We start from the raw sequence: 27611 nt of genomic DNA, 5'->3' as shown, positions 1-27611 counted from the left end.
AGTGGTAACACTGTAAACTGACGCTACATGTAAGCGCCACGCACCCCCCCCTTTTCCCCCCTTCAAGATTGAGTTTTTACTTTTTAAAAATAAATCATATTTGCAAAATCGCAACTAATTTACTCGAGTCTCATTACTAATAACAAAGTAATCGCGTGAATAGAGCAGAATATTGTGAATTGTATATGTAAATCAAAAAAGCGTCTCCGTCCTATATAATAATAAACATATGTACATACATACATATGTACATATGTATTATAAAATAAATGTAAATGCGTAATATGTATAATTACGTCCACTCGATATTTCTCTTCGGTGCACCTAAGTGCATCCATTATTTTATTCTTCTTCACTGAGTGTAGAACACGGATAAAATGATATTTTGATACACCTAGGTGAAATTTTTAATCGCAGCTTATAATATATTCCAACAAATGTATTTTTAACAAAATATACGATATTGTTATTCATTTCTGTTTGTCCACAATGAATGTTTCCACACATAATATCCCGTGATTATTGTAATATTTTAATAGCACAATCTGCCAATTATGTACATATAATTAAAATTGAAAATTGTAATACGAGAATGTTGAGATTATAATTAATAACTTTGTCGAATGCGTTATCACATTTTGTTTTATCGACTCGCAATATTGTTTTAACGTCATTTAAGATGACAATCAATTTCGTTTAATTGTGAATTTTTTTTTAAAACAAAAATTTGGTTCGAAATTGTTTGGCTTGTCAAATTATTTATTATGATACTATATATGGTGATCCGCTTAAATCGACCATCTAAAATATTTCGCTTGTTTTTAATGATATGAAAAAATGTTTCAAATGGAAGTGAAATAGTTTCGAGGGGGACGTATTTTAATGTTTTTTTTTCTAGATAAAGATATCAAAAAAGTATGCTGATCATCTCTACTTTTTTAAATAAAATTGTATAATTTTTTTTACACAATATGATTCCTCTAATTATTCTGCATATAAAAATATTAAAATAGTGATAAAAAAACTAATAGTTTACGAGATATTTTATATTTTATTCTGATACATATTGACCTAAAACATTAAAAAACTTGTAAACTATTAACTTTTTGATAATTGTATCTTAATACTCTTATATACAAAATAATTAGAGGAAACATATTGTGTAAAAAAAGTTATACAATTTCATTTAAAAAAGTAGAGATGACCTTTATGGCGTAGAAAAAATGTACATGACCAAAATACGTCTATTTTCAAAACATTTTATTTTTAAAACATTTTTTTATATCATCATATAAATATCATCATATAATAAACAAAATATTTCAGGTCGATTTAAGTAGACCATCCTTATATTTGCTAAAATTTTTTAAATAAAAATTGGAAAATGAAATCAATTGAATAATAAAAATCATTATCATTGCTCTACAAAAATCAGAGTAACTTATAAGAGAACGGAATGAATTATTTTACTAAAATTTATAAAAATGGAACTAGATATAGATTTGAAAACAATATTTTGTTTGATCATCAAAATAATTATGTAACAAATTCAAGCATGATGAGTAATGCTGCAAAAATTTTGAATATTTTAGCAACCTGCTTAAGCATCCTACATAATTATTTGATATATGGTTCAATAAAAATATTTTTAGATCTCTAGCTAAATTTTTAAATACTTCAGCAAAAATCATTCTTTCCGCGCACACGCGTGTGTAATATTATTTTTGTAATGCAGAGAAACTATTATGACTTAAATATTTTCATGTCCCAATTGTTTATTTTATTTAATTTGCAAAATTATTGGCGTTGTAACATTATTGTACGAAGCATCTTCACATAGAAATGAATACGTTTATATAATTACAACATACGACGGTTGAATTTAATGTCAACTAGATGTAACTCTGCCTTTTAAGAATATTATGAATTTACTGAAGATGGCCAGATTGTGGCCAAAACGTTTAATGTTTTAATTAATGTAATAATAATTAAATATCACAAACTATAACTTGTGCTGTGATTTCTTATGCTCTTCTTTTTATACGTTTTATAGTTTATTAATTTATTTTGACAAAAATTTTATTAGTTGACGAAAATGTAACAATTTGAACGAAATTGAATTTTTCTTTTTTTTCTTTTTATGTAATTCTTTATTTTACAAGTTTAATACTTATAATTTTAACAATTTTTAATTCTTATACAGTAATTTATTGCGGTTCTAATCAGTTTGATTTAACAACAATATACATGTGTTTTGTTCTTATATTTGCAAATTTGATTTAATGTTTACTGTGTGAACTTTTACTTCGAGAATAGTTCATATCTGAGTCGCCGTATACGGACGTATATCCTAAAAATGTGTGATCTTTGATTTTAACAATTTGATTTTAACAATTCTATTTTTTAAGTTTTAATATGTTCAAAGCTTCAGTGCAATGGCTTCATGTTCGGTAATGGTAATTATTTAAATTGTTTACGCATATATCACTCTAATAAGATTTGTTTTTAAAAAATGTTAGATTAACGACGTTGCATCTTTGTTAATTTGCGAGTGACTTAAGCAGTGGACATGTGAGCTAATTATACTTATATCATTCTTGCTGAGGAGGACTTCAAAGAGAGTCGAAACATTCAAAATAAATAAGACGTTAATCCAATATCTGATTGTTCATTAAATAATTGCGTCGTTTATCGTTGCTGATTCTCATTAGTCTACTATATTTATTTTTTTGTATTGTTTTAAATTTTTAAAAACACATACGTTTCGATCTATTCGTCATCCTTAGTATATTATACATGTAGATAAATTAACGCAAATTTAATAAAAATCATAAAACGGTTAAATACAATTTCTGAAAATTATAATTACGCAAAGTGGACCTATTTCTTTATATCTATTTTCAGCCGCAATAATGCAATGCTTTCAGTCTTGTTATCTTCATAATTACATTCTTCTATTAAATCGGTCGCAATTTGTCCGTAATGATAATAAAGTTAGTTGAACATATAGAGTCATTCAATAAAATTGTACAAGCACACATTCTGTTATCAAATTTTAATACCATAGATTAAAAAAATTAATCTGACAATGAATAAATGATCGTTATATTCAAAATTCTTTAGTATATATAATCCTTATTTAATTGACAACTATATTAAAATATGCGTGATAAATAAAATTAGTGTATACCTCAATGTGAAGATTTAGCCAGGATAATCCAATGATTAAAACAATGAATCAAATTAATTCAACAGAGGTAAATGCGATTAGAGTTAAGAAAATTGAAAACAGTTCCGTTAGAAATTATTTGTGTTATATTGTAGCTTGTGAGCGACATTCTGATGTTTTATAATATTTTGAAAGAGAGATAAGAATAAGAAAGTGGAAGGGAAATAGAGATAGAAAAGGAACAATGGAAGTGAAAAGGGAAGAAAAAAGACTAGGAAGGAGAAGGAGGCTGCAAAATCTGTAGATATGAAGTAGGTAATGATTCAGTGTCGTTTTGCTTGTCCAAGCCTAATTTTTGTTTTTTAATATAAACCATTTCGGAGATCAATCTTTTATTATAGAATAGTTTCTTGTTTAAGATCTACATCTTTCCAACTAAAATTATGGTTATAATTAATACAATGATTAGTAATCACTGATATAGAATCAGTCTTTTTATTAATGTCCGAAATGTTCATTTAGTCTTGTTTTTAATTTTCATTTGGTTTGTCCTACATAACTAGCTTTACAGTTCTCACAAGATATTTTGTAGACAACATTTTGATTAGCTAAATGATCTAGTTTATTTTTACTTCTAGTTATGAGGTTTTTTAATGTAGGATTGAATATGATAGTTTGCAATTACATTTATATACTATAGGTAAAAAATTTTCCGAGATAGATTTTATATGGAATTCTAAAGAATTTTGGACACTAATGATGAATTATAATTGACAACCAAGATTATTTTTGATAGATACAAGAAAGTCACTTGTTCAGGGAGATTTCTTAATTTTCACTCACATCACTCTTTGAGTCATAAAAAAGATATGCATTGCATTATTGCGACTGAAAATAGAAAGAAGAAATAGATCCACCACTTTGCGTAACTATAATTTGCAGAAATTATATTTAACCGTTTTATGATTTTTATTAAATTTGCGTTAATTTATCTACATGTATACATTGAGGATGACCTGACAAATAGGTCGAAACGTATGTATTTTTAAGAATTTAAATATATTGTCTCTTAGCCCTTCTGTTATTCATTTTTGCTAATCAAATAACTATGCAGCATGCAGCATGAATACCAGCATTCTTAATTAGTACTTTATGCTCTGTTATATTGCAGAAATGCTGACAATATCTATTAGAGACGCTAAAAGAGAAATGCAGATGCACATTGTTGCATCCAACGAAGAACCACTCCATTCATTTACCTTTCTGATGAGGAAATCGCGAAGGAACTCCTCCTCCTTTCCTCTACATCCTCCGACCCTTTTCTCTCACCATCCATGCCGTTCTCTGTCCCTGCATGCTATTCCGTCTAATTAAATCGACGCTCCTTTGAGAGTTTTAAGCGCAACGTTTCCAGTTTTACCTCGAACCATTTACTTCTCTGCTTTTTAGTGTCCTATTTCTTTGACGACGGCAACTTTACTTATGAACCGGATTACGTAACCGCGGAAGCTGACTACCCCCTATCTCTATTTTGAAAACAAGTGTCAAGCACAACGTATATGTATAATTTGTAACGGCTAAAGTTATGGTCAAATTACCTTATTCGTTAAAAATCTGATTTTGTATTATTATCATAGAAGAAAATGGAGTGCGTGATATTTAAATAATTAACAATTTAAAGACTTTAAATATATTATAATTTTTATGATTTTATTCATTTTATATATATTACTATAATATATTTTGATAAAAAGACATGTGAAAGATGACGAGGAAAACGTAATCGTTTACTACTATAATTCATGATAATTATTATTGCCCGTTTATGAAGCTCTTTTATGTTTTTAGATTATTAAATAACGTGGAAAACGCTGTGATGTACAGACTATTTATATTAATAACTTAAGACTTAAAATAGAAATTTTCCACTTGGCAGTGTGTTAAATATTTCGAGGAAATAGCAATTCGATTAGCAGTGGTCTTGAGGTCTGTTATTGCGGTATACAACACACTGTTATTTGTACACGGTCTCTGTGTTACTATTAAGGAGAGAGCTATTTCGTGTATCGTAGCATTATTATCTTATAAAACGTGAATTCTATGAATAATTATCACGTTTATCCAAATAATTTGCATAATTTAAATAATAATCTATGATTACTTATTATCAAAATAAACGTAGATAGATATACTTATGCACAATGAATAAATTATGTGTGAAACTTTCCAATTGAATAATTGTAGATCATTATTTTGAAGAAAACCGGAAATTATAACAATTATAATTTTATCACAATCACAATAATTATCTCTTTGACGATGCTTCTATTGTACTGTTTTTTATATAATCGTTTCGAATTTTTGATTGTAATTAATTTATCTAACGTTGAAAAACGTTAAATAATACATAGGGTAGACCATTTTAATCAATATATTTGAATATCTCGAAAAGAAGTTTTTTCAAAAAATCTTTTAGATAAAAATTTTATGGTTTTAAAGAGAAAAGAAGAAGACCTTGAGAGGTCTTCTTCTTTTAGTCTTCAGAAAATGTCCTTAAGGACATTCCTTCAGATCAAGATTGCATAGTTTTTTACTGCATATTTTTGTAGTTTATTTCACAAGTTTTCTAAAACACTATAATAAAATTTTTTTTTTCGTTAATTGCAGTTATGAGATTTAAAAATTACGGTACTACCGACATTTGTATTTTCTAAGGTCCGACTGACGGCTAAAATCATTTGAATGTTGCTCATGACTTTGATATCATGAGTCAATATCAAGATCATGAAGGTTATTCCTCTTATTTTCATTTTTGCACTAAAAATTCATTTTTATGTAAGCGGACCTTGAATACCGGCAGTATCGTAATTTTCAAACTTCAAAGTGTACTTAACAAAAAAATACTTTATTACAACGTTTTGGAAAGCTCTTGAAATAAGCTACAAGAATAAAAAATATAAAAAATGGAGGATTTCATTTAAAAAACTTTATGCAACTTTGATCTAACTTTAAGGACGTTTTCTTAAGATTAAGCAGAGTCACTCTCTTCTTTCCCCTTGAAACTATAAAACTTTTGCCTGAAAGATTTTTTGAAAAATTTCTCCTTTTCGAGAAATTCAAGTATACTGATTAAAATGGTCTACCTTGTATATAGAATTGGTTAAAGTGAATAATTCATGTAATGAAATATGTATATAAATTGTTTGAGTAAAGTAAGATTTGTAGAATAAAAATTTAGTACATTTATTTCAAAGCACTTGTTACATTTCGAGGAAATAAAAATTCGGTTGTTTCGCACGATCTTAATGTTTATTATTTAATTATTACGGCGTGGTTTTGTCGCTGTATTACACTGTCCGACACAGATTTTAGACTACAACTAAGTGATTCTTATAGATTTTTTTATCACTGAAAACAAATCCGTAAATGAAATTGTTCTATCACGTCAGATTTTTAAGAAAATTAAATGAAATTGAAGGTGCCAAAAATGGAAATTTATGATAACATATCTAAAAAATATGACGTGATAGGACAATTTCAATTATAAATTTGTTTTCAACTACAAAAAATCTATAAGACTTACTTTATTGACTGCTTTATGTAAGAAGTTACAATTACAATAAAAAGGAGGGAACTTAAATCCGTAGATATAAATATAATATTTTGAGAACCATTCATGAAATTTGAATAATTACTTGCTGTTTTATCTTTTTTTATAACAAATGGAAGATGGAAAAATAATACAGTAAACGTTATACTTATATACATTTTTTTTCTATAGAATCCTATTATAGTGCTATTATTTTAATTTAAAATTCAAATTTTTGTTAATTGTTTAAACAATAATTGTTTAAGTAAATTTTGATAATTTTTATTTGAGATTCATAATGAGCGATCTCACAAATTATTATATGCAGATGATTATTTAAATTATATATAAGCAATTTTCAAAGGATTACATTTATCTATAGATTTCAGTTCCCTTCTTTTCAATGTTATTGTTGTTTTTTTTGCATAAAGCCGCCATAAAGTAAGTGACTCTTATGGATTTTTTGTCACTGAAAATGAATCCGTAAATGAAATTGCTCTATCACGTCACGAAATATTTTAAATATTTTAACTCAAAGCATCCAAAAATGTCATTTTTGATATCTTTAGTATCAATTTTCTTTAAAACTTGATAGAGTAATTTTATTTACGGATTCGTTTTCAGCGATCAAAAATCGATAAGAATCATTTGGTCCCATTCATGGTTTATAAAAGTTTAAATTTGTCGAACACTGTTGTCATTCACACATCGACGCTCTATCAGATAAGTTGTATTGCGAGCCGCTGCACTTATCCGATGTTCTTATAATTATTTCCTTATCATTATTAAGATTTGTGAGTGTTGTGTTGTGTAATTATATCTGTGATAAAAAAATCTAATTTAAGAGGAGGAGGATTAGAAGGCAGCGGAGCAACCATAAAGTGAGTAATATTATTCATATATTATTTGTTTGTACGAATATTGAATATGGAAGCAAGAAATGGAATAAGCACATACAATTATATCCATTTCTTTAAATTATTTACAAATGAAATTTAGAAAAAGAAATATTTTTTTTTGTGAATTAATAGAAGATTAAAATTTCAATATACACAAATACGTAGCTTTAATTGGGGCGAAAATAGTAGCCAGTACGAAACGCAGTTTTTGAAAACTTTATTAATCAACACGACAGACAAGATACATATTTCGTTCGTACACGCGTGCAGAAAAGCAACGTGGCAATTATTACTCTTTGTTTTATCTCTTCCGGTTGCATCGTCGTTGTGCCACGTGAGTTGGAAGTTGCGGAGAAAATGAAAATGGATTGCTTCTTTTTTTGGCGCAGAGTAAGCTATTCCGTTGATTCGAAAGGGCGGTGTTCGAAATGAAAATAGATCGATGAGCAAGATGAATATGCTTCGTTCTATCGATGAGTTCACCGGCTAACATGCACCGCGCGCTGACAATGATGAGTTGGGTATTTCAAAGTACATGGCGGATATCTCGAAAAAAAACGGAGAATTTCGTTAGAGAGAGTAATTTTCATCGAACGTTACTATCGCGAGAAATAGCCTGTTATTAGAAGTAGATAGATTTATTTTGGAATTTTACAGCAAAGCTAAATAAGCGTGTTCAGTTCATAAATAGAACGATTCTCTTTAAGAGAAATATTAATTTTGACTATTCTGGCTCCGCTTATTTCAATTTTTTCACTTCTTGTGTTAGATGTACAGTAAGTACAGAATATTGAAAATATACATTGTTAAAAAAAATGTTAATTTTAACTTAATTTAAACTTATAACATTTTTGCATGTCTCAAAAAGTCCACTGTACGTCTTTAAGTTAAAATGAATATTTTATTTTTAACAATACATATATATATAATACAAATAATTGTAACGATATAAATAATACCAAAATAAATATTCATCGAAAACAAGAATAGGAATTTACAAGGAATTAGCACCGACGGCAATTATAATGAAATACCATTAGTAATTCTAATATACATATATATATATATATATATATATATATATATATATATATCGCTTATAATAATATTGATTTCATTTCTGTCAATTTATTCAACATTAAAAAAAATAAAAATCTGCATTTATGTCAATAATTTTATCGAATATAAAGTGAAAAATGATTTTAAAGGAAAAATATAAATAATAATTAGAAAAATTTGCATTTATTAGCAATTTTATTTTCGACAGCACCCCAAATTATCGATGCATACATGAAGAGAATTATTTTTTGAAATTCACCCTGAAAATATACTTGTGGTACAATACAATATTTTAAAGATTTTTACTATGCACTTCAGTAAAATTAATCAAATTTATTTTATATTTTATTGTAGTTTTATTAATGAATGAAAGAAATTTATATAAAATTCTTTGAAATACAATATTTTGTCCCATATTTTTAGAGTAAACTCTAAGAAAAAATTCTCTCCATGTACGTGTACAGAAATCTAACATGAAAAATATCATAGTTTTGAACATTATTTAATAATTTTATGTTCTACCTTTGAAAATTATATTTTACTGAAGAATGACTATATTTCATATATACTAAAGTTTAAAATGAATATAACAAGAGTATACTATTGTGTTGTATAAATTATATGTATATATATTGTACATTACACGATACTAAAATAATCATTACGTTTAATTCACCTCGTTATTACAGGCAACGTCTCAATGATCTATTCACGTGAACGCGGAACATTTTTGATAAGATTATCTCTCAGAACATTAAACGACAGAAAGAAAGAAAGAATAAAAAAAAATACCTTACCTTGTGCAAATGTACAAAAAGAAGATCGTGATTAAAAGCAACATCGATTTCGGAATTCGACGGAATTCTTTACAGTTAAAACAATTCATTTCCATGTACATAAAATGTCGTTAGCATAGATGAGTTCCTCTTCGTACAGGTGCATTGTTGCGGCGCGATATAAAACTGGCACGGTGTTTCTCCGGAAAACGTGTTCTGAAAGGTATGCTCTAATGCCTCCATTAAACGAATTCATTGGACAAGTGCACGAGAACCGAGCTCCGGTCCGAGCTCGTTATAACGGCTATCATGCCACGTATGGATCGACGCTGGTCATCAGTTCGAACGACAAAAATGCTATACCGCATATCGCTCTTAGGACACAAAATACAACGAAAAAGTTCCCTCTCGAGAGATTTTTTTTTTATATTTTCGTGTCACTATTTTATTCTGATCGAAATGGAATTTTCTCACTTTTGTAGTATCGATGTTAATTACAATCATTAACTCGATAACTGGGAAATTACAATATGTGACGCACAACATACAAGTGATCCGCAATTATCTATGATGCTTGACATGACACTTGTTTGTAATATCATACGCAATTTGTAGACTTTCTAATAGCAGATATCGCAATAAACATCATCCTTATTAAGATATATTTTGATGACATCGGAGTGAATAAAAATCATAAAAGTGGAAAATAAATTTCTTTTGACGTGTTTCATTTTGTAAAAAAATTTTAAGTTTTAATAAAGACCGCTATATATCCTCATATTAATACATATTTCGAAAAAGACATTAATTTTCCATCATGTTTCCTCAGCTTTTGTAAGATTAATGTTGGAGCTGTGCCAAGCGCAGACAAAATCTCAGAACTGCGATCCAATCTTTTCTATGAATATGCAACTCCTAGGAAACGCTTTACTAAAACTTTTATGAAAAACGAGTTTTCCGCCTTAAAGAGAGAATGACGTTACATTAAAATGTCCCTTATCTTTTTTCACATACAAATATATTTAAAAATAATATTCACATACGGATCTTTTCATACATCCTAGTTTTTAAGGTATATAACAATGTGAGATTTCCCATATATTTCCATTAAGGATGAATAGTTCTTTGTTTTTAGATAAAAACCGCTCGCGATAATATCAGCGAGCAAGATTAAATTTTTTTCCGTGATGAAAGAAGTATTATGGAAACCGCGTTTGTCACAGCCATGATCCTCCGAGAATTTTGTGGCAACGTTACCGTGGCGTGATCACGAAGATGCTACTTTTCCATCTCACATTCTCCTTTTACGAGAATATAGAAACGTATATCCCTGCGAAATGATTGGCGCGGCCTCACTTTACTTTCATCTTCGATCTTTCTTTCGAATTAACCATCGTAACGATGAAACTGGCGATATAGAAAATTGTTTTTCGACGAAGAGTAGAACGACTAAATTTTGCAGCAAACATCTCGAGATGTTTTTTAAATATAACTCGGAAATGTCCCGAATGTTTATTATAATCCACCATAATCAAAATTGAGAAATAATTTGGAACGTCGTTGTCATTATTTTTTTCAGTAAATAGAATCCTTACTTTTTTCCTTCTCACAATAACATCGTCACATTTTTAAAGTACTATATAGTAATAAATTTAACCGTTTCTTTTACCTTACTTTTACCTTTTTTGTATTAACTGCTAAATTTGTATTAAACTATAAGAACTCTTTTAAAAAGAAACATCAGAATTTTGTTAATTAGGTATATTAGAATAGAATTTTGAAAATGAGATGCCAAGATTAAGTTTACAGCAATTTTTAAGCGATTGGTCTCTAAAAGTTTATGATAACTGCGTCTAAATTTTAATTATTCATGTCTCGTTAAAAAGCAGAGATATTTTAAAAGAAAAAGGTTTAAAAGGTACGCAAGTAAATGAGATCTGAATATGATCGTAAAAGATAAGAGACATCACCGTGATGCAAAAGATCCTTAAAAATTCAATAGAAAGAGGGAATGCTGGTCGGTCAATCGATCCGTAAGTATCAAAGAAGTATTATAAAGATCGCCCAGGCGTTTCTTTATTCACGAATAAAAAAAGTAGATAAAGTTCTTAATGAGGGGGGTGCTCGTTTTATTTCTTAGGAATAGATTCATTTGATATCTCGGAAAACTCCGAAACTTTATCGCGGTTCTTTTACGCGTTTATAAATGCAAACGTTCAAACAACGATAATAATCATAATGAAAGAGTGAATTTTATTGAGTATCGTAAGAGTATCGTATTATTTAATTATAAAGATTAAATTTATTAACATTTATATTTAAACGTCTCTTTCAAGTTGCTGATTACGAATCTAAAATTGAATTTTAGATTTTAAAATGACAAATAAATATAGCGGACGAAATTTTTATATTAGTGATTCTTTTCTTTAAACTCAGGTATATTGAAGATTTTCTTGATGATTGATTACGAACCTGAAATTATTATTTATAAATTTAAAGTAACAGATCCGATGTGGCGGATCAAAAAGATGTTCATTCAAATTTGATAAAAGTGAATTTGATTATGTCGTCATATCTTATAATAAATTTTCTTCTAACCCGGCTGGAACATCAGCGGTTGAGAAAATACTTGATTACTACCCTAACTTTAGGTAATTTTGCGCATAAGGTATTCCCAAGACGCAGGAGGGACCGGGAGCAATTTCATATTAATATCAAACCCTCTGTCTTCAGAGGCTCTCAGCCGGCAACATCACCTCCACGGTTTGATTCAATCAGGCACAGCCCTTTTCTAGATTACTCGCAGCGCTTTATGGCGCACAAAATGCCATACCTTCCTCGTTTCAAACACGCTGAACGAAGTCTGAAACACGCTCTGGGTCAATAATCTTCGACCAACAAGCCTTCCTTCTTCCTCTCTCGAAGGATATACCTCTTCCTACCTTGCTTGAACCTTCGCTTTTTGGCTACATTGACGTTTTGCCGTTTTAAAAATATCGTTCATATTTTCGTAGAGTCTTGCCTGCTTTTAACGTGTTTATCTGGCTCAAAAGAATTTTCAACGTGACGTCGCATCACGGAGCTTTACATTGAATAACACGCGACGGTAGACTTGAAAAATAGAAAAAGATTGATATAATATTGTTTAGTGTCACGAGCTAAAAGTTTTACGCAAAGTTTTACGTAAGCTTAAGCAACAAATTTCATGTGCTTCACCGTGATATTATCGAAAGCGAGATATAATAACGTTTCGTTATGCAAATGTATAGGCAAATGTTTCATTTGTCCTATTCTTTAACGAATCATTTGCCAAGTTTAGAATTCATCTCGCTGCATTAACAACAATACATTATAAAGGGTAACGCGCGACAGATTGTTAGTTCGGAAACACGACAGGCTGTTTGTTCTGCGAGAGAATGTTGGAAATCTTGTTTTATCCCCCCTCTCTCCTCCTCCTCCCCCCCACGAAACTCTGGTCATTAAACACGCGATAATTCAAGCGGATAATGCACTCGTACGGCGATACCGCCGTACTGCAATTCCACGCGTGTTGGAGCGTCCTTTCGCTACCGTCGAGTCACGCCGCCTCCGACCCGACAAGAAGAAGCCGCCAGAATAATTCACCAAGCGCTCTCCACCTCGTGAAGTGTAATGTAGAATAATGTTTTACACATTGCGGCTCGCCCACGTGCCGAGTCGAGACGTGGGAATAAAATGAATTTTGCAGAGTAAGGACGCTCGCGCACTTCATCCATCATGTGCCTTTTTTGTCCCGCCAAAAATAACGTAACGCCAATGTACGGCTACATAAATGTAAAAACGCGATGTATTAACAACGATATAATCAACAAAAACAACATTAACGTGTGTTGTTGTTGATATTTCTTTTAAATTAATTTTTCAAACATTTTAAAGCTCTTCGTGCAGATCACGCGATTAACATGCGAAAAACAAAATTTGAAACAACTCGAAAAATATCCATATTCCGTTAGAGTTTAATTGTAACACATGTATGAATAAATTTGTCATCGCTGGTGAAAATTTATGGCAACAATGAAAATCGAGTAGAGAAATAAGTATCTGCTTGTTATTTTGCATTTATTTGCATTTATGTTATATGGAGAGGGAAGGTTATTTTGAAATTATTATATCTTAATTATTTTTTATTGATTTATACGTAAATTATAAATCCGTCACAATAGAAGTAATCAGTGTAGAAAAATATATTCCGAGAGGTAAATGTATACGTATATATGCAATGGATAATGGCACCGATAAAGACCATGTACCAAAGAGACGAAACGTGAAGCAAATATCGATCAGCGTGCAAGAACACCCGACGATTTTCCACACGCCCGACACCGTATATTCTCTTTCTTATGTCTTCGCGTACTTCATCGCTTTTCCATCGATATCGACGCCTTCTTTTTGTCTGTACTCGTTCCGCATTACGCTCGACCGCGACGTGAGCGAAACTTTCAAAATCGCGAGTTAACTCTTTCGAGACAGTGGCATTACGCCTTGCAAGATATTAAGTTGCTCTTTTTAGGTTTGTCATAAATTCAAAACAATGCGTGGGATAAAACTTTTGCGATTTCTACGTTGAACGATTTCTTGTATCTACATGTATGTGTGTCTGTATGTATGTGTTGCTACCATGATAAAGTTATAAAGTTCTAGTTCTGCGTCTCTGAAAATGTGTCAAATCTGTACTTTCTGTTCTCATAAGAAATTTCTCATTCTACTCGAAAATATGTATACCTCAGATTAATTATATTACGTTTAATTCTCCGCCGATAACATGAATTTTAACTCTTTCGTCAACAATAGAGATCTTCAAGAAATAGAGAAAATTTTTTATTGCTCCGGATTATATAAAAATCTGAACAGAATTCCGATGTCAAAGCTTTAATAACGAGTTCGCTTTGACCATCATAGAAGTCGGATTGTATTTTACTCCCTCATTTTTTACAGATTTAAATTTATCTATTAAAATTCACAATCAAAATGTGGATAAGAGATCCCAGTTATCGGCGGAGGATTATAATAAATAAACCTTTATTGTGCAAATATAAGAAAATAATATTTCCTTATTATCTTCACAAATTTAATACGGTATATTAATAACATATAAATCAATTTTTCTTTAATTTCAATTAAATTTTTTCTAAATGAATTTAATTTCAAACTTGCCAATATATCATAATGTTTTATTTAAGAACGTTATCCGAAAAAATCCATTTTCTTTAGATTTTTCTGAAACTTACAAAATATACTTGTTTTAGTATTCTGAACATATATGCTTTAAAATTCAATACCCGGAGCGGGATTAAAAATCGAGATATTCCACTTCAAAGTTGAAGCACTTAAAATATATATATACATATATATATATATATATATTAGGTGTTGGAATTAATTCGTAGCGTTTTTAATGAAAGAATGTTATTTATTTCACATGAGCATTAAAAAATACATTAATGAAAGTACTTCTCATCACTTGTAAAACGCTACGAATTAATTCCAACACCTAATATATATATATATATATATATATATATATACATACATATATACATGTATATAATATATGTACAATATGTATACATATATATTTACAGAATCCTTATCTAAAGCTTATAAAGCTTAGAAAGTAATCTTTTTATTCACTGTAAAAAAAGTTTTTCTTAACAATTTTTTGAAACAATGAGACATAAAATTTGATATCACAAGGAATAATATGAAATTTGTCTAAACATAGCTTTCAGTATTCTTTTTTAAGAAATCATTGAGCAAAGTAAGTAGCAAAGTAAGTAAAGTCGCTATTTGTTCACGGCATAGTGAAGGAGGGAGACATTTTATATTGTATAAAAAAACTTGTATAAACACATTAACACTTATGGAATATCTTATATTATATAAAGTGAAATAAATTTTCATAAAAATATGTACAACTGCAGTCAGAGAACGTCCTTAAAAAAGATATGATGTTTGTATATAATGATGTTATTAATAAAAATTGTGAGAAATGATACTAATTATTCATAAATTTTATGAATTGGGAAAAGTCATCTTGAATTGATCAAAGAATAGCATTTATCCGGGGCATCTTATATACGCACCTTGCTTTAAAAATGTTCGAAATTACGCGAGAGAAATGAAATTATTTTACAATCACCCCCTTGTCTTCCATAGTCAATGTCTTTCATCTAACTATATTCTACCTCGCCATAGTATTCCTTAGTGGCTCTGGGCACTGCCCTTTTCCTCGTAAAACTAGGTTAAATCTAAACGGCCGACCACTATGTTCAACTAGAATGAAAAACAAAGAAGCAGAGTAGAAACGCAACGCATTTATCGGCACATCTACATGCTCCATCAGGCCATTGCTTTTTATCTGTTCTTCGCGTGTTATTTCCTCCTTTTTCCTCTCAAAAATGTGCAAAGGATAATATTTCGACGGTAATATCTTGTTCGTTGTAAATGAAGGAGAAAGAAGGAAATAACGTCGCAATTGCTATGGATAACGTTGCCGTTATTTTGCGCGCAACGAAGTGCACGTAAATTGTATCTACATATTATAGATATATATAGATATATATAGTCGTACAAAGTTTTAACATTGAAGTTTTGTACAAAGGGAGAATTATAAGAGAAATACGCTATGCGATATGAATCTATACAGTTTGATGACTGAAAATCGTGATCTGCTTTGCGACATTCCTCCATCAACTGCATTCGAGAAGCTACAGGAACTGTTGCTTGAAATTTCGCCAAGCACCACTCATATCTCTCGCGATTCCGGGTGTGTCCTTAACAGCTGGAAATAAAATTCGCCGAGCTACGTAGAAAAGTTCACGCGATGTAAAACTCGAGCTATCAGCTTGCCGTCGGTATTTTCAGCCAGAGAGAACCGAACGTAAGTGCGCGGTTTCGTAAACAGCCGACGCACGTTGCTATTCCGGCACATTTACACCAGACTATTTGCATTTTACTGTCGGTACGACAGCAGCGGACTGCAGAAAATAGCGAAGAGCTGTAGACGATGTCGGTTGCTTCGAACGCTGTTGCGAGCAAGAACGACAACGAAAACGGCAGTAACAGCAGTATGACGGCGACAAAGATGACAATGACGAAGACGATAACGAGAAGGGCGATGACGATGATGGTGCATTACCGCACCGATACATGGTCGATCTCAATATTGCAGGGTGGTTATTTGTAGACACTCGCACACATGGAAAGAACAAACTAATAAAAACAACTAAACGTGTTCCAATGTCCTGCGACCGAACATCGGACAATACCCCGGTATGGGGATTATAATAATATCCGCAAGGCTTGAATTCGAAAGCGATGATAGCACGAAGACAAAATTAGATCGCCACTGGCGTTCGACATTGGAAAGAAACGTATCGATGTTGTTGCTCTGGAGGAACTTTATTGAAACTGTATTTTGAGAAACCGTGAGAAGAATGGTTGAAATAGCTCCGCTACTTTTTCTTAAAAATTTTTTTCTTTCTTATTGGAACAAGGTATCCACAGTATGTCGATAAAAAAACAACTTTGAGAAAATAGAGTTTCATATATTTTTACGTTTTTTCACAAGCAAAGGATATTTGTAATATCGTCGAATCAATCAAAAGCAATTTCCATTTCTAAAAATGCTTTAAAATGCAAGATATGGTTTAAAATGATCTAAATGATTTTAGCGCTTTAGAATAAGAAGATATCTAAATGATTTCTCCAATATGTCTTCCGTGCCAATATTACGCATAGCTTTACCTTGCTGAAAGTCTAATGAAATTCCATAGCGGAATATCATAGTGCAATTTCGCGCACACATTAATTGACAGTCCCTTCGTAATAATGTCGCTCCTCATTCATCACTCGTATATATTTGTATTACATTAACGTTACTCTGTAAACAAAACTTACGAATTAAATGAATAAAAGAATGCATCAGGAACTATTCACGGGAGAAGAATTATTATACTAAAGTATCTCAAAATTTCGCTAAATACAGATCTGAAAATAATTTCGTTGGACCATCAAAGTAATTACGTAAGAATCTCGAATATGATGAACACTGCTGCAAAAAATTTTAACATTTTAGCAACCAGCTTGAATTCTAATTATTTTAATGGTCCAACAAGAATCTTTTCAGATCTACATCTAGGTAAATTTTTAGATACCTCAGCAAAACATTTTCCATGTTACAATTCCGGGTATAGAATAAGATAATTACACGCTTGAAATGCGAACACACTTATACAACGTTTGCACTTTTGCTATTTCACGTCATACAGTTCCTTGTAAACTCGATCTACATATCTCGCGAGCGTTGACTTGAAAAATTTCAAAATCTCTGACAAAGCGTTCTGACAAAATCCCTCCTCTCGTTTCAGAAATCAAAAATTCTATTATGTTTGCCACGTATGCGGCACCGCGCCATCGTGGGAGTAACTCGAGCGTATTTTACGGAGGAGAAGAGCCGATATTCACCATGTCACTGAGGTAGAATCGCGCGAGACTCGCAAGTGGCATTCACTTGCGATGCATTCTTCTCATGCACCTAGACTCTCGAGCTCGTGGCGAGTCCTAAAATGCACTGTCGGGGTGAAAGAGAAAGAGGATGCATCCATCAACCTCGATCGTCGACGTCTGTTTTCACAGAATTTCTACTGTACTTTTCGAGGTTTTCGACGTATGTACGTACATACATCCCGGACATTCCCGTATCCTTACCTTGAGACCTTTCACCGACTTTTCTGTCTAGTCGCACTTTTCCCTGCCGGCATTGTAAAAGAAGGAACGTTATTCCCGAGCGACCCGCCAAGTCGTTCAACGACTTCTTCCAACGACAGTTTCTTCTTTCTCGATAATCTTTCATGATATAGCCTACCAAGTAGTTTACAGATCCTCGCTAGCCGACTGTATGCAATCCATTTAAGTTTCGCGAACAATACTAAAGTAATCCTAAAAAAATACTGAAAGTGTCGTCTGAAACAATACTAAAGTAATCCTGTACTCTAAAACGATTAAAGTGTATATTTTAAATCTCATAAGGTAAATCGGAAGAAAATGCTATACTTATGTCTTTATTCTTGTATAACCTCTTAATGTTATTGTTATTGAGTTAATCTATGAAGAAATATTATTTATATTCTAGAAACCTTTTTTTGTTTATACAAATTAACGAATTAAACTTTTGATATTCCATATTATTGGAAAAAATTGATACGTCATACCCTGTAAAAGTGACATCTTCTCCCTATATATATAAGATGCCACTTCTATGGAAGAAGCAATTAAATAGTGTAATGCAATATAAACTTGCATATTTTACTTATTTATAGTGCATAACCAAGAATTTAAGCTGTAAAAACGCATAAAGATATGATAAAACATAAATTGAGAAAATATGAGAAAATAATTTAGGAAATAAGTTGGACATACTTTTATTCGTTTAAGCAGCATTTCATTAACTTAATATTGTATTTCAAATTATATGAAGCATCCGAAATTTTAATTTATTAATTTTAAAGAGAAAAAATTTCAAGCAGAAAAAATTGTGTTTTGTATTTACTGTCATCTTATCCCCAAGTGTAAGAGGAATATTTATTTGCAACTTTTATACGTATATGAATATTACAATTATAATCTATATCAGCGATATGACTGCCAGGAAACACTCATCAAAATCATATATCATTTGTTTGGTTTTACGATAAACATCGAAGCACAAAATTTAGCTATTATCAAGTATTACAAAGAGCATATTTCATGACCTACATTTTTATACTTTGTTAAATATTTTCCAACTCAATTGGCAAGAACTTTTTGATAATTGCGCCATTGTGTACATATTTCTACTACATACTTCTACTCAGTTAGAATGGCCAATATGTTTCACAACAAAAATATAAATAAAGTGGCATCTTCCCCTTTGTGCCATTTTCCCCCAATTTACCTTTTTACAATAATTGAATCTCTTTGCCTTATTGCTCTTTAACAAATTTTTTTAATTCGAAACAGTTTGATACATTGCTTTAAAATATTTTAAAAAGTTAATATATAATGATATAATTGAAATAAAATAAAATATCTACTAATGAGATATGACATATATTAGTTGAAACAACAATATAAATGAAATTAATTTTATTAATTTCATTTATATTGTTGTTAAAATTAATGAATATTTATGATATAAGATATTATATCCATTATATTTCATATAGTTGCTGTAAGCTTTATAATCTTTTTTAAACACTCCTTGAAAGGACGTTTTTCCCAGTATGTCGTACTTCGTCGCAGAACATTCGATGTACGTTTTGCTAACATTTTCGTAGATGACGTTCTATTGTACCCGAAGCTGCACATCTCTGACTTCTCCATTTTGCCTTTCGCTTCTTGCTTCTTTTTTCAACCATCCCTATCCTCGCCCAACCTCTCATTCCAGTTGTTTGAACAACGAGGGGTGGATATTATTCCCACGAGATCTTTCCAGTCGTCTTACGACTTCCTCCGAGGGTAGTCTCTTTTTCAAGACAAAGCACGTATGACTTTTTGCGAAATCTTTTCTGTCATATTTAATATCAAAAATTATTCACCAAGAATTTAAATGGATGAAATTACATTAAAAACTTTCTAAAAATGAAATTAAAATTTAAAAAATTTAATCATTAAATTTTCATGTTATTTTATATTTATAAATAATTTCATGTTTAATTAAATTGTTATAATTAACGTTGATTATCAAAGCATCAACTGTTTATAATACAATATATTGGATAAAAAAAAAGATTTTGAAGTAATTTGAAGTAAGTAAATGCCTGATACAAATGAGGTATTAAGGATTAAAAACAGATCCAAGATTCAGCTGTAAGTAAAAATATGTAATTAGTAAATATTTCATCTTATTTACGCTTATATTACTTTTTTATAATATTACTAACGCCTCGGTAATCTAAAGGCTTAGGACACTCGCACGAAATGCAAAAGATCCGAATTCGATTCCCGGCCAAGGTAATTTTAATATGTCATTCAACATTATTAAGATCGTTTCGAAGATGCGAATAAGCATAAAAAATTTGTTAAATTGCTAGTCAATTAAACTCGTGATATTACTGCGGTGGTTTAGTAGAGTTAGCGTTTCAAGATCGAAAAAAATCATTTCAGCGCGCGTTTCTGGGGATACATACGTAGTATATAAATTCACATAAGAATCATACAAGCATTAAGATCCAGGTAGACCGTTTAAGACTTTGATTTCTATAGTTTATGTTATCACATACGGTCTTAAAATATATTATATTGTATATTTCTTTTACTTCTCTTTGTTATATCTCTCAATTTTTTGCCTTACTACATTTTCTAGTCGAACGTGCCGAGCATGCTTTAAAGACGGGGCGAATATTATTTCAGACCAGCGCTGTTAGCTATTATGAGAATATTGCAAAGGGAGCTATTTTCCTTTTTGCAAAATATTACTTTAAATTTTAGATAATGCATAGAAAGCGGAAGTAGTTTACTACAGTAAAATTCTGCTTTGCAATATGAAAATTATTCCATTAAATTATAGTATTAAATGTGACGTCCTTTCATCTCGGCTTGATTATTGCGACTGGAATGCAGTGATTGCAACATATGGTTTATGTTATACATAAAGCATGTTATACATATACAATTTATACATGTATTTATACATGTAATTTAAATTTCACAGCTTTAACGTATCAGTAAATTTAGTTTCAGCCAGATATAACTTGCCTCGCTCGAATAACGAAGCCGCGGCAATATGTTTCACGACGAGAGCCATCTCATGCAGGTAGAGAACGTTCTCCAAATTCGGCAGTGAGTCGTGACTTCTCTTTCCGAGGGCAGGAGTTTCTCACGAAACGTTACAGCCAAAGCGCATCGAGGAGTTCGAATCCGCGGAGTTGCCAACATTCGCATAAGATGTAAATAATGTTTCGCCTCCGGTGCATTCCGCATGCATCGAAAATCCGAGAGAAACGAGTACTGCGCGCATCCGTCGACCCACCCCCGATCGTCAACGTCGCGGCAGCCCGGCACCGATACATCCATTTCCGCGAAATTTTCAACCACATACCGACTCGCGCAGGAATTCCCGCGACATATGTCTTCCAACGATTTCCTTCTTCCTCCTTTTCTTTCTCTCCTTGAAGATACATACATGAGAAATACTGTATGTGTCGGCTTTCCCGACTTCACTTTATTTTCTCACTCGACCATTTTTCTCCTTCATTCGTCCCCATCTCAGTCAGGAACAGTTCCGGTTGTTTGAACAACGGCACGAATATTATTCCGCCGATTACGCGCGACTTTTCCGGCTAGAAAATCTCTTCCGCGATTTTTGCCGCACCAGACGACATGCGACGGCATATACCTACCGGTGATATTTCTGCTGAAAATATAGATATATATATATATATATATACACATATATAACGACGAACGACGTTCTAAACTTTTCAAGACGAGATACTTGAGTGCCGACGTTTCCATTCGACAGTACTCTTCGGCTCTTTCCAACGAACTATATGATCAAAATTTTCTTATGTCGCAATGGCGCGAAGGACTTGGCAACGCGAAGAGTCACGTTTCACGGAAATGCGCAAGATGTGGATCAATGATAGCGATTTATGAGAATGCAGTTTTCTAAATAATAATCTCGATGCTTCTCTTCCTGGAACTTTAACTTTTCTTTTAACGTTAAATTTAAATTTTATAATACACGATTATCTATTTTCTAAAGTATAAAATTATAAAGTATATCATAATATCATAATAAAGTATCAAGAATTTGCTACTTAAAAGGTGATTGATAACTGACAAGAGAATCAAAAAGCTTCTTTACTTTGAAAGGATATACAAGTGAAATACTTCTGCAGTATCCCAAAACGGCAAGAGAAATACTAATAATTTAACTAGTTGCTAAACCCTGGCTCTTGTCAGACAACTTAGGAAAGGAAGGAGTTAATTTACGAATTTCATAGGACCCTTTCTCTCTTGAGGGTTCACCAAGCTTATTACAGTAAATAGCTTAAGCGAGGGTGCCCCGTTCGGCCTCCCTTGTTCAGTTGGGCCTTTCATCTCGCAAAACTCATCTCATTCTATCTCTCCCTCCGGTCTACGACCTAAAGGATACAGACCGTGGAATCGTTATCACTTTATCAAAGTCGGGCGTGGTGTTCGCGCCGACAGGAGAAAGACCGTGCTTTCAACCGACCGTATCGTTTATTAACGGTTTAACAGCTTCGGGCAACGTATATTGCATTAAAGTACGAGACATCGCGCGATTAAACTGTTGCTGTGCCAAGGAAAAAAGATTGTTCCGCCACGAACAAGCACGCGAACGAGAAACGCCTGCTTCTACGGTATATTTAAAGCGTACCACGGTAATGGGATAGCGACGCGCGCAACGATAAATGGTTTCGAAGCAAACCTTCTTAACCCTTGCATAGTTCCTTCCACTAAATTCATCGAGTAAAAATATACCTTAGCAATACATAGTCCTTAACCCTCCGCCAGTAATGTGAGACTTTAAACGCACAGTCGATTTTTTTATTGTCGAATTTTTTAGATAAATTTAAATCTGTAAAAAATAAATAAAATATTAGGTGTATGCAGAAATTTTGGTCTGTTTCTTAAATTTTCTTTTATTTACACATAATGTAAATATTTTTCTTCTATTTTTTTTTCACAAATTATTTAATTGATGATAATTGACATTAACAGGTTCATCCGATTCAAAGGAGTCTTTTAATAGTCCTTCATATCAACATTACTGTCTTTAAAATGACGAAACTAGTATTTGCGTGTATTGTGAGATACATTATCTTCGCCAAGAATAGAGCAAATTGTTTTACATGTTTTTATTTTTCTTTCTTATTGGAATTCATACTGAATGTAATGTCAAATATAAAACTTTTTGTCGTTCATCATGTTATTTTATAATATTATGTGCATCATTAAATTGTAAAATATAACGTTTCAAATAATCTGATATCAGTCTCAAATATATGAAACATATTTTGAATTTATTTTATTTAGATTAATTATTTGAATTTAACATAATTATACTAGAACGTGAAAAAAAGATTTAAACTTCTGCATATTATGATCCAATTTCTATAATTATAATCAAAATTCGTTATTAAAGCTTTTATAAACATATAGGAATTTTTCAAATTTTTATACAGTTATTATTTAGAGCAATATAAAAAATCTACACTAAAAGTCGAAAAGAAATTGCAGACGAAGAGTGAAAATTTTATTGCCGACGAGAATTAATTTAACATCTCATTTATATTACAAGTTCGTTTAACATAACAGTAAAAAAATAAAAGTCCAGTTAAATACGAGTTGCTTGATGTAATAGCACATCCTCAATTAGCTCGCTACATTTTAATGCAATGTAATTGTACTTGTGATAAAAAATTATACTTGTAGTAAAAGAGAAAATTAAACTAATAAAAATTAACATCAGGCAATGTCAGTGCAATGGATTGGCAGTTTCATTAATTCACATATCATGCATATAAGAGGATGAAATCTCGGACGTGAATTTTAAAGCCGGCAGGTTGAAAGAACATGCCAGGACGATTCTTATCGTCTATCGAGACGAAATCAGCTGAAATCCACTTTAAAAGGTGAAAATCCAGGCGGTTTCGATCGGTGCAAATAGTAGTTCGCAATACCATCGAACTATTTCCACCGGGGAAAATCGTGATTTGAATGGTAATCACACGACGCAGCAAGCCACTAAGTCCACTTGCACGTCTTCTATGCAAATAGACATGACTTCGCTTTTCCGCCACGCACGTATGAGTCTCCACGGCACATCGCGCTCTCACGATCTGCGAACACGAGAGATATACCTCCGGACGAGATTGCATTTGCTGCAGTGCGGGGCAGGATATGTACGACCTATTCGACGATGTACTTTCGAAGCTTCGCTGCTTGCACGAGGCGGCCGTTCGTATAGATCTGACGTACTGATGGTTCCATCGTCGTATTTCTCTATTTAAAATTACCGAGATAAACGGTCGGATGCACGCACTCCTGAAACTGACTGCAGAGCAGTGCTCGATTTAAAGTAGTTTTTTCTTTCATTGCTCGGCGGGTCATATATTCCACAAAATGATGATTCATGATATGGATGAAAAGGTTTCAATGAAAAGAATTTTAATGAAATATTTAGATGAAATATTTTTTATAATTTTATTCGTAATATCTGAATATGCAATAAAAAATACGATATACTCTTACATTGTTACTAATTGTTTTAGCTACTAGAATCATACTCATGTGATAATTTCTGTGTTTATACAAAATACGATTAATTTTTCTTTTGCGAGAATATCTTTATTGATTGAAAGTATGGAATAGTTTTTCCAGAGAGCATCGCGTACGAATCGCATGTTTTTTTGGCGGATACCTTTCAAGAACGCACAACAGAGGAAATTGATCCATACTTTGACACCACAATGCCGTCCAACATCACTAGTTTGGCTGGAGAAACTGTTCAACTGGCGTGCAGAGTGAAGAACATCGGAAATAGGACGGTGAGTTTAAAGTATCTTTTTTTTTACATGTGTTTAAATTTTTAGTAAATTTTTATATTATAAACGGGACTAAATGACCGACATAAAGAAATGAAATGAAATTTTATCGCGCGCAATAGTAGCGAAATTCATTCGATAAATTTCATTTCACGTTAGAATTTCCGATTCGCTTGTCACAGAATTACGTATTTCAAGCAAATCTTAAGCCTTACAAGTAGCAATTCAGATTTTGACACGGGATATTGGCAGGCGAACAAGAACCACCGACAAGCCACAAACACGCGAGATAGGCTTGCCCGAATAATGCACGAAACTCGGGAGCGATGAACCAAGACAAGCGGCGTCGACATTTTCGAAATGTCGCGTGAAACTACGTCTCTTGTTGCGGGATTACTCAATGAGTATCATGTCGCATAATGAAAATGTATTCTTTAAAACTTTTAAAATGAATCTCACTCTGAAGAGTAAAATTTTACTCTTAAAGATTGAAAATTGAGTCATTCTTTTTCAGGACTGGCTCAATTTTCACTCATTTTAAAATGAGATTCCACCTCATAAAAGAATTTAAGGGCGCAAATAACGAATGTCGCAAATAACGATGTTTACATCAAAAAGCGGGAAGAGAGAAAATAGCGAGATCTCTCATAAATTAACCAGGAACAAAAATTCCACGTCTATCATTCCAGTTATGTAATTATTGCGGTATCGCGATCATCGAGATTTCAATTTCATCCTCAGACTTCCGTTGTTGATTAAGTTAAATCGGTTCCGCTCGTACCGGTCCGTAAGACAATTTTTTTCACCTCGACGGTTAAATCAGTGTTTCGAGTAGGTCGATAAATTAACTCGAAGGCGGACACGGCCCTTGGAGAATTTATCTTCCCCTCCGGGCGTCCTCGATTTCTAGCATTAACGGTTCACGGCACTACTCGGGGATTAGCGTAGCGGTTAAGTAGAAAAGGACGATCTTTGTCAGACTATGTCTTCATGCAGATTCGGTCGGGAGGTCACAGTTTTAATCCCAGAGTCTCATTTCTATGCAAAGGTCGGTCTTCGCGTTTATGTCAGCCGCGGCTACGTATGTACTGTCTAATACATTTCGTTGACATTATACATTTATCTGCAGAGGTGCATGCGATAGGAAAGTATAATGAAAGCTTCAATCATGGTAATTAACACATTATGGTGATAATGATAATGCTATATTATTGCATATTAATATCTCTCGCTACCTAAATACATATGGATACATGCGTTCGTATATGTATTGATGTTGCGAGAGAACGTCAATCGAATTGCTCGGACAAAATTACGCACAATCTCTGACTTTTAGTGGAAGTGCAGGAATATGAAGAAGCCGAAAACGATGAAGTTGCGTGAAAAAGTTGCGCCTCTGGCGGATAAGAATAAGCGCCACTCTTTCTCGAGGTGATATTAACTCTGAAAGTCGGTCTCGCGTATGCAAAAAGATTTGAAAAAGGAAGAGCAGCAATCGCCGTTATATGGCAGTCACAGTGCGTTCTTGAGTTTTATCCACTCGCATATTTCTGCCGAAGCTATGCACGACCGCGTTTTTTTTTTCTCTCTCGCGCGCGTATCGTGAATTTTATTATGCGGAAAAAGTTTCCCACGAGTATACTGGATAGATGATGTCCTCTTTTTGCGAAACGTATATTTTAACAACGCCGGTATACTCGAGCGGCAATCGCATTAGATCGACAATAGGAAGCTCTAGCAGTTTATATTTCTGATAATACTCGAGCGCAAATACACGTCGTGAGTTTTGCCCTGCAGTCGATCAACAATATTTGTTGTTGATTTACGTACAGTATATTATGCACAAAAACAACATATTATAGCGCAATATAAAATATTATATAGAATATCATTTTCATAAAATAACAAAGCTTCCATTGATTTTTTGTTTCTCTTCTATGTTTAGAAAGGGATTCGCTTGCACTACAGCTTACATTAATTAACCTTTATGAAAACAATACTATGAAACAAGATTTTGTTTTGAATGCAGGCATTAAAACAAAGGTAGACAGATTACCGAGTATTAAATGAATCATTGAATGAATTGGTATATACAATATCTGAGTTCACAGACATAAGGTTAATTAATTAAAATTATCGTTCTCCATTGTTATTTTTACATAAATAAACGTTTGACTAAAACGAGAATCAGTTAATAATATTGTTTCCAGTTTAGCCATTGATAAATAAAATATTATAGCACACAAATACGATTCAGTTTAACGATTTCGCGAAATCGCGCGTGAATCATAGACGAGCTTTTCGTACAGTGTGTAGACTAATGTAATTTGTTAAAGTAACAAAAACTATTGAAATTATTAAAGCGCCAAATTCGTCAGTACGATATAATTTCCAACACGTGAGGAAATTACATAAGTTTTGTATGAATATTATTACGGCTCCGAATCGGTTGGATTCTGCTGTAATTAACGGCTTGAAGAACTTCCCAGCACTATTCGAACTTGATTGTCATTTTACATCCTGTCC

General features: G+C 32.1%; 1 protein-coding gene across 1 annotated transcript in view; it reads left to right on the top strand.

The window, feature by feature from the left end:
- The window catches only part of LOC105149022 (zwei Ig domain protein zig-8), an 81189-nt gene that overhangs the window by 26526 nt on the left and 27052 nt on the right, over positions 1 to 27611 (top strand). The window contains exon 4 of the mRNA XM_087415903.1: positions 24913 to 25088. Coding sequence (XP_087272029.1) covers positions 24913 to 25088 — 176 coding nt within the window. The remainder of the gene's footprint in view (positions 1 to 24912; positions 25089 to 27611) is intronic.

This window comes from Acromyrmex echinatior, chromosome 19 (genome assembly GCF_024713525.1).
Source record: "Acromyrmex echinatior isolate Ae372 chromosome 19, ASM2471352v2, whole genome shotgun sequence".
Classification (NCBI taxonomy): Eukaryota; Metazoa; Arthropoda; class Insecta; order Hymenoptera; family Formicidae; genus Acromyrmex; species Acromyrmex echinatior.
The sequence above is the reverse complement of the archived record's forward strand: the minus strand, read 5'-3'. Positions and strand labels throughout refer to the sequence as shown.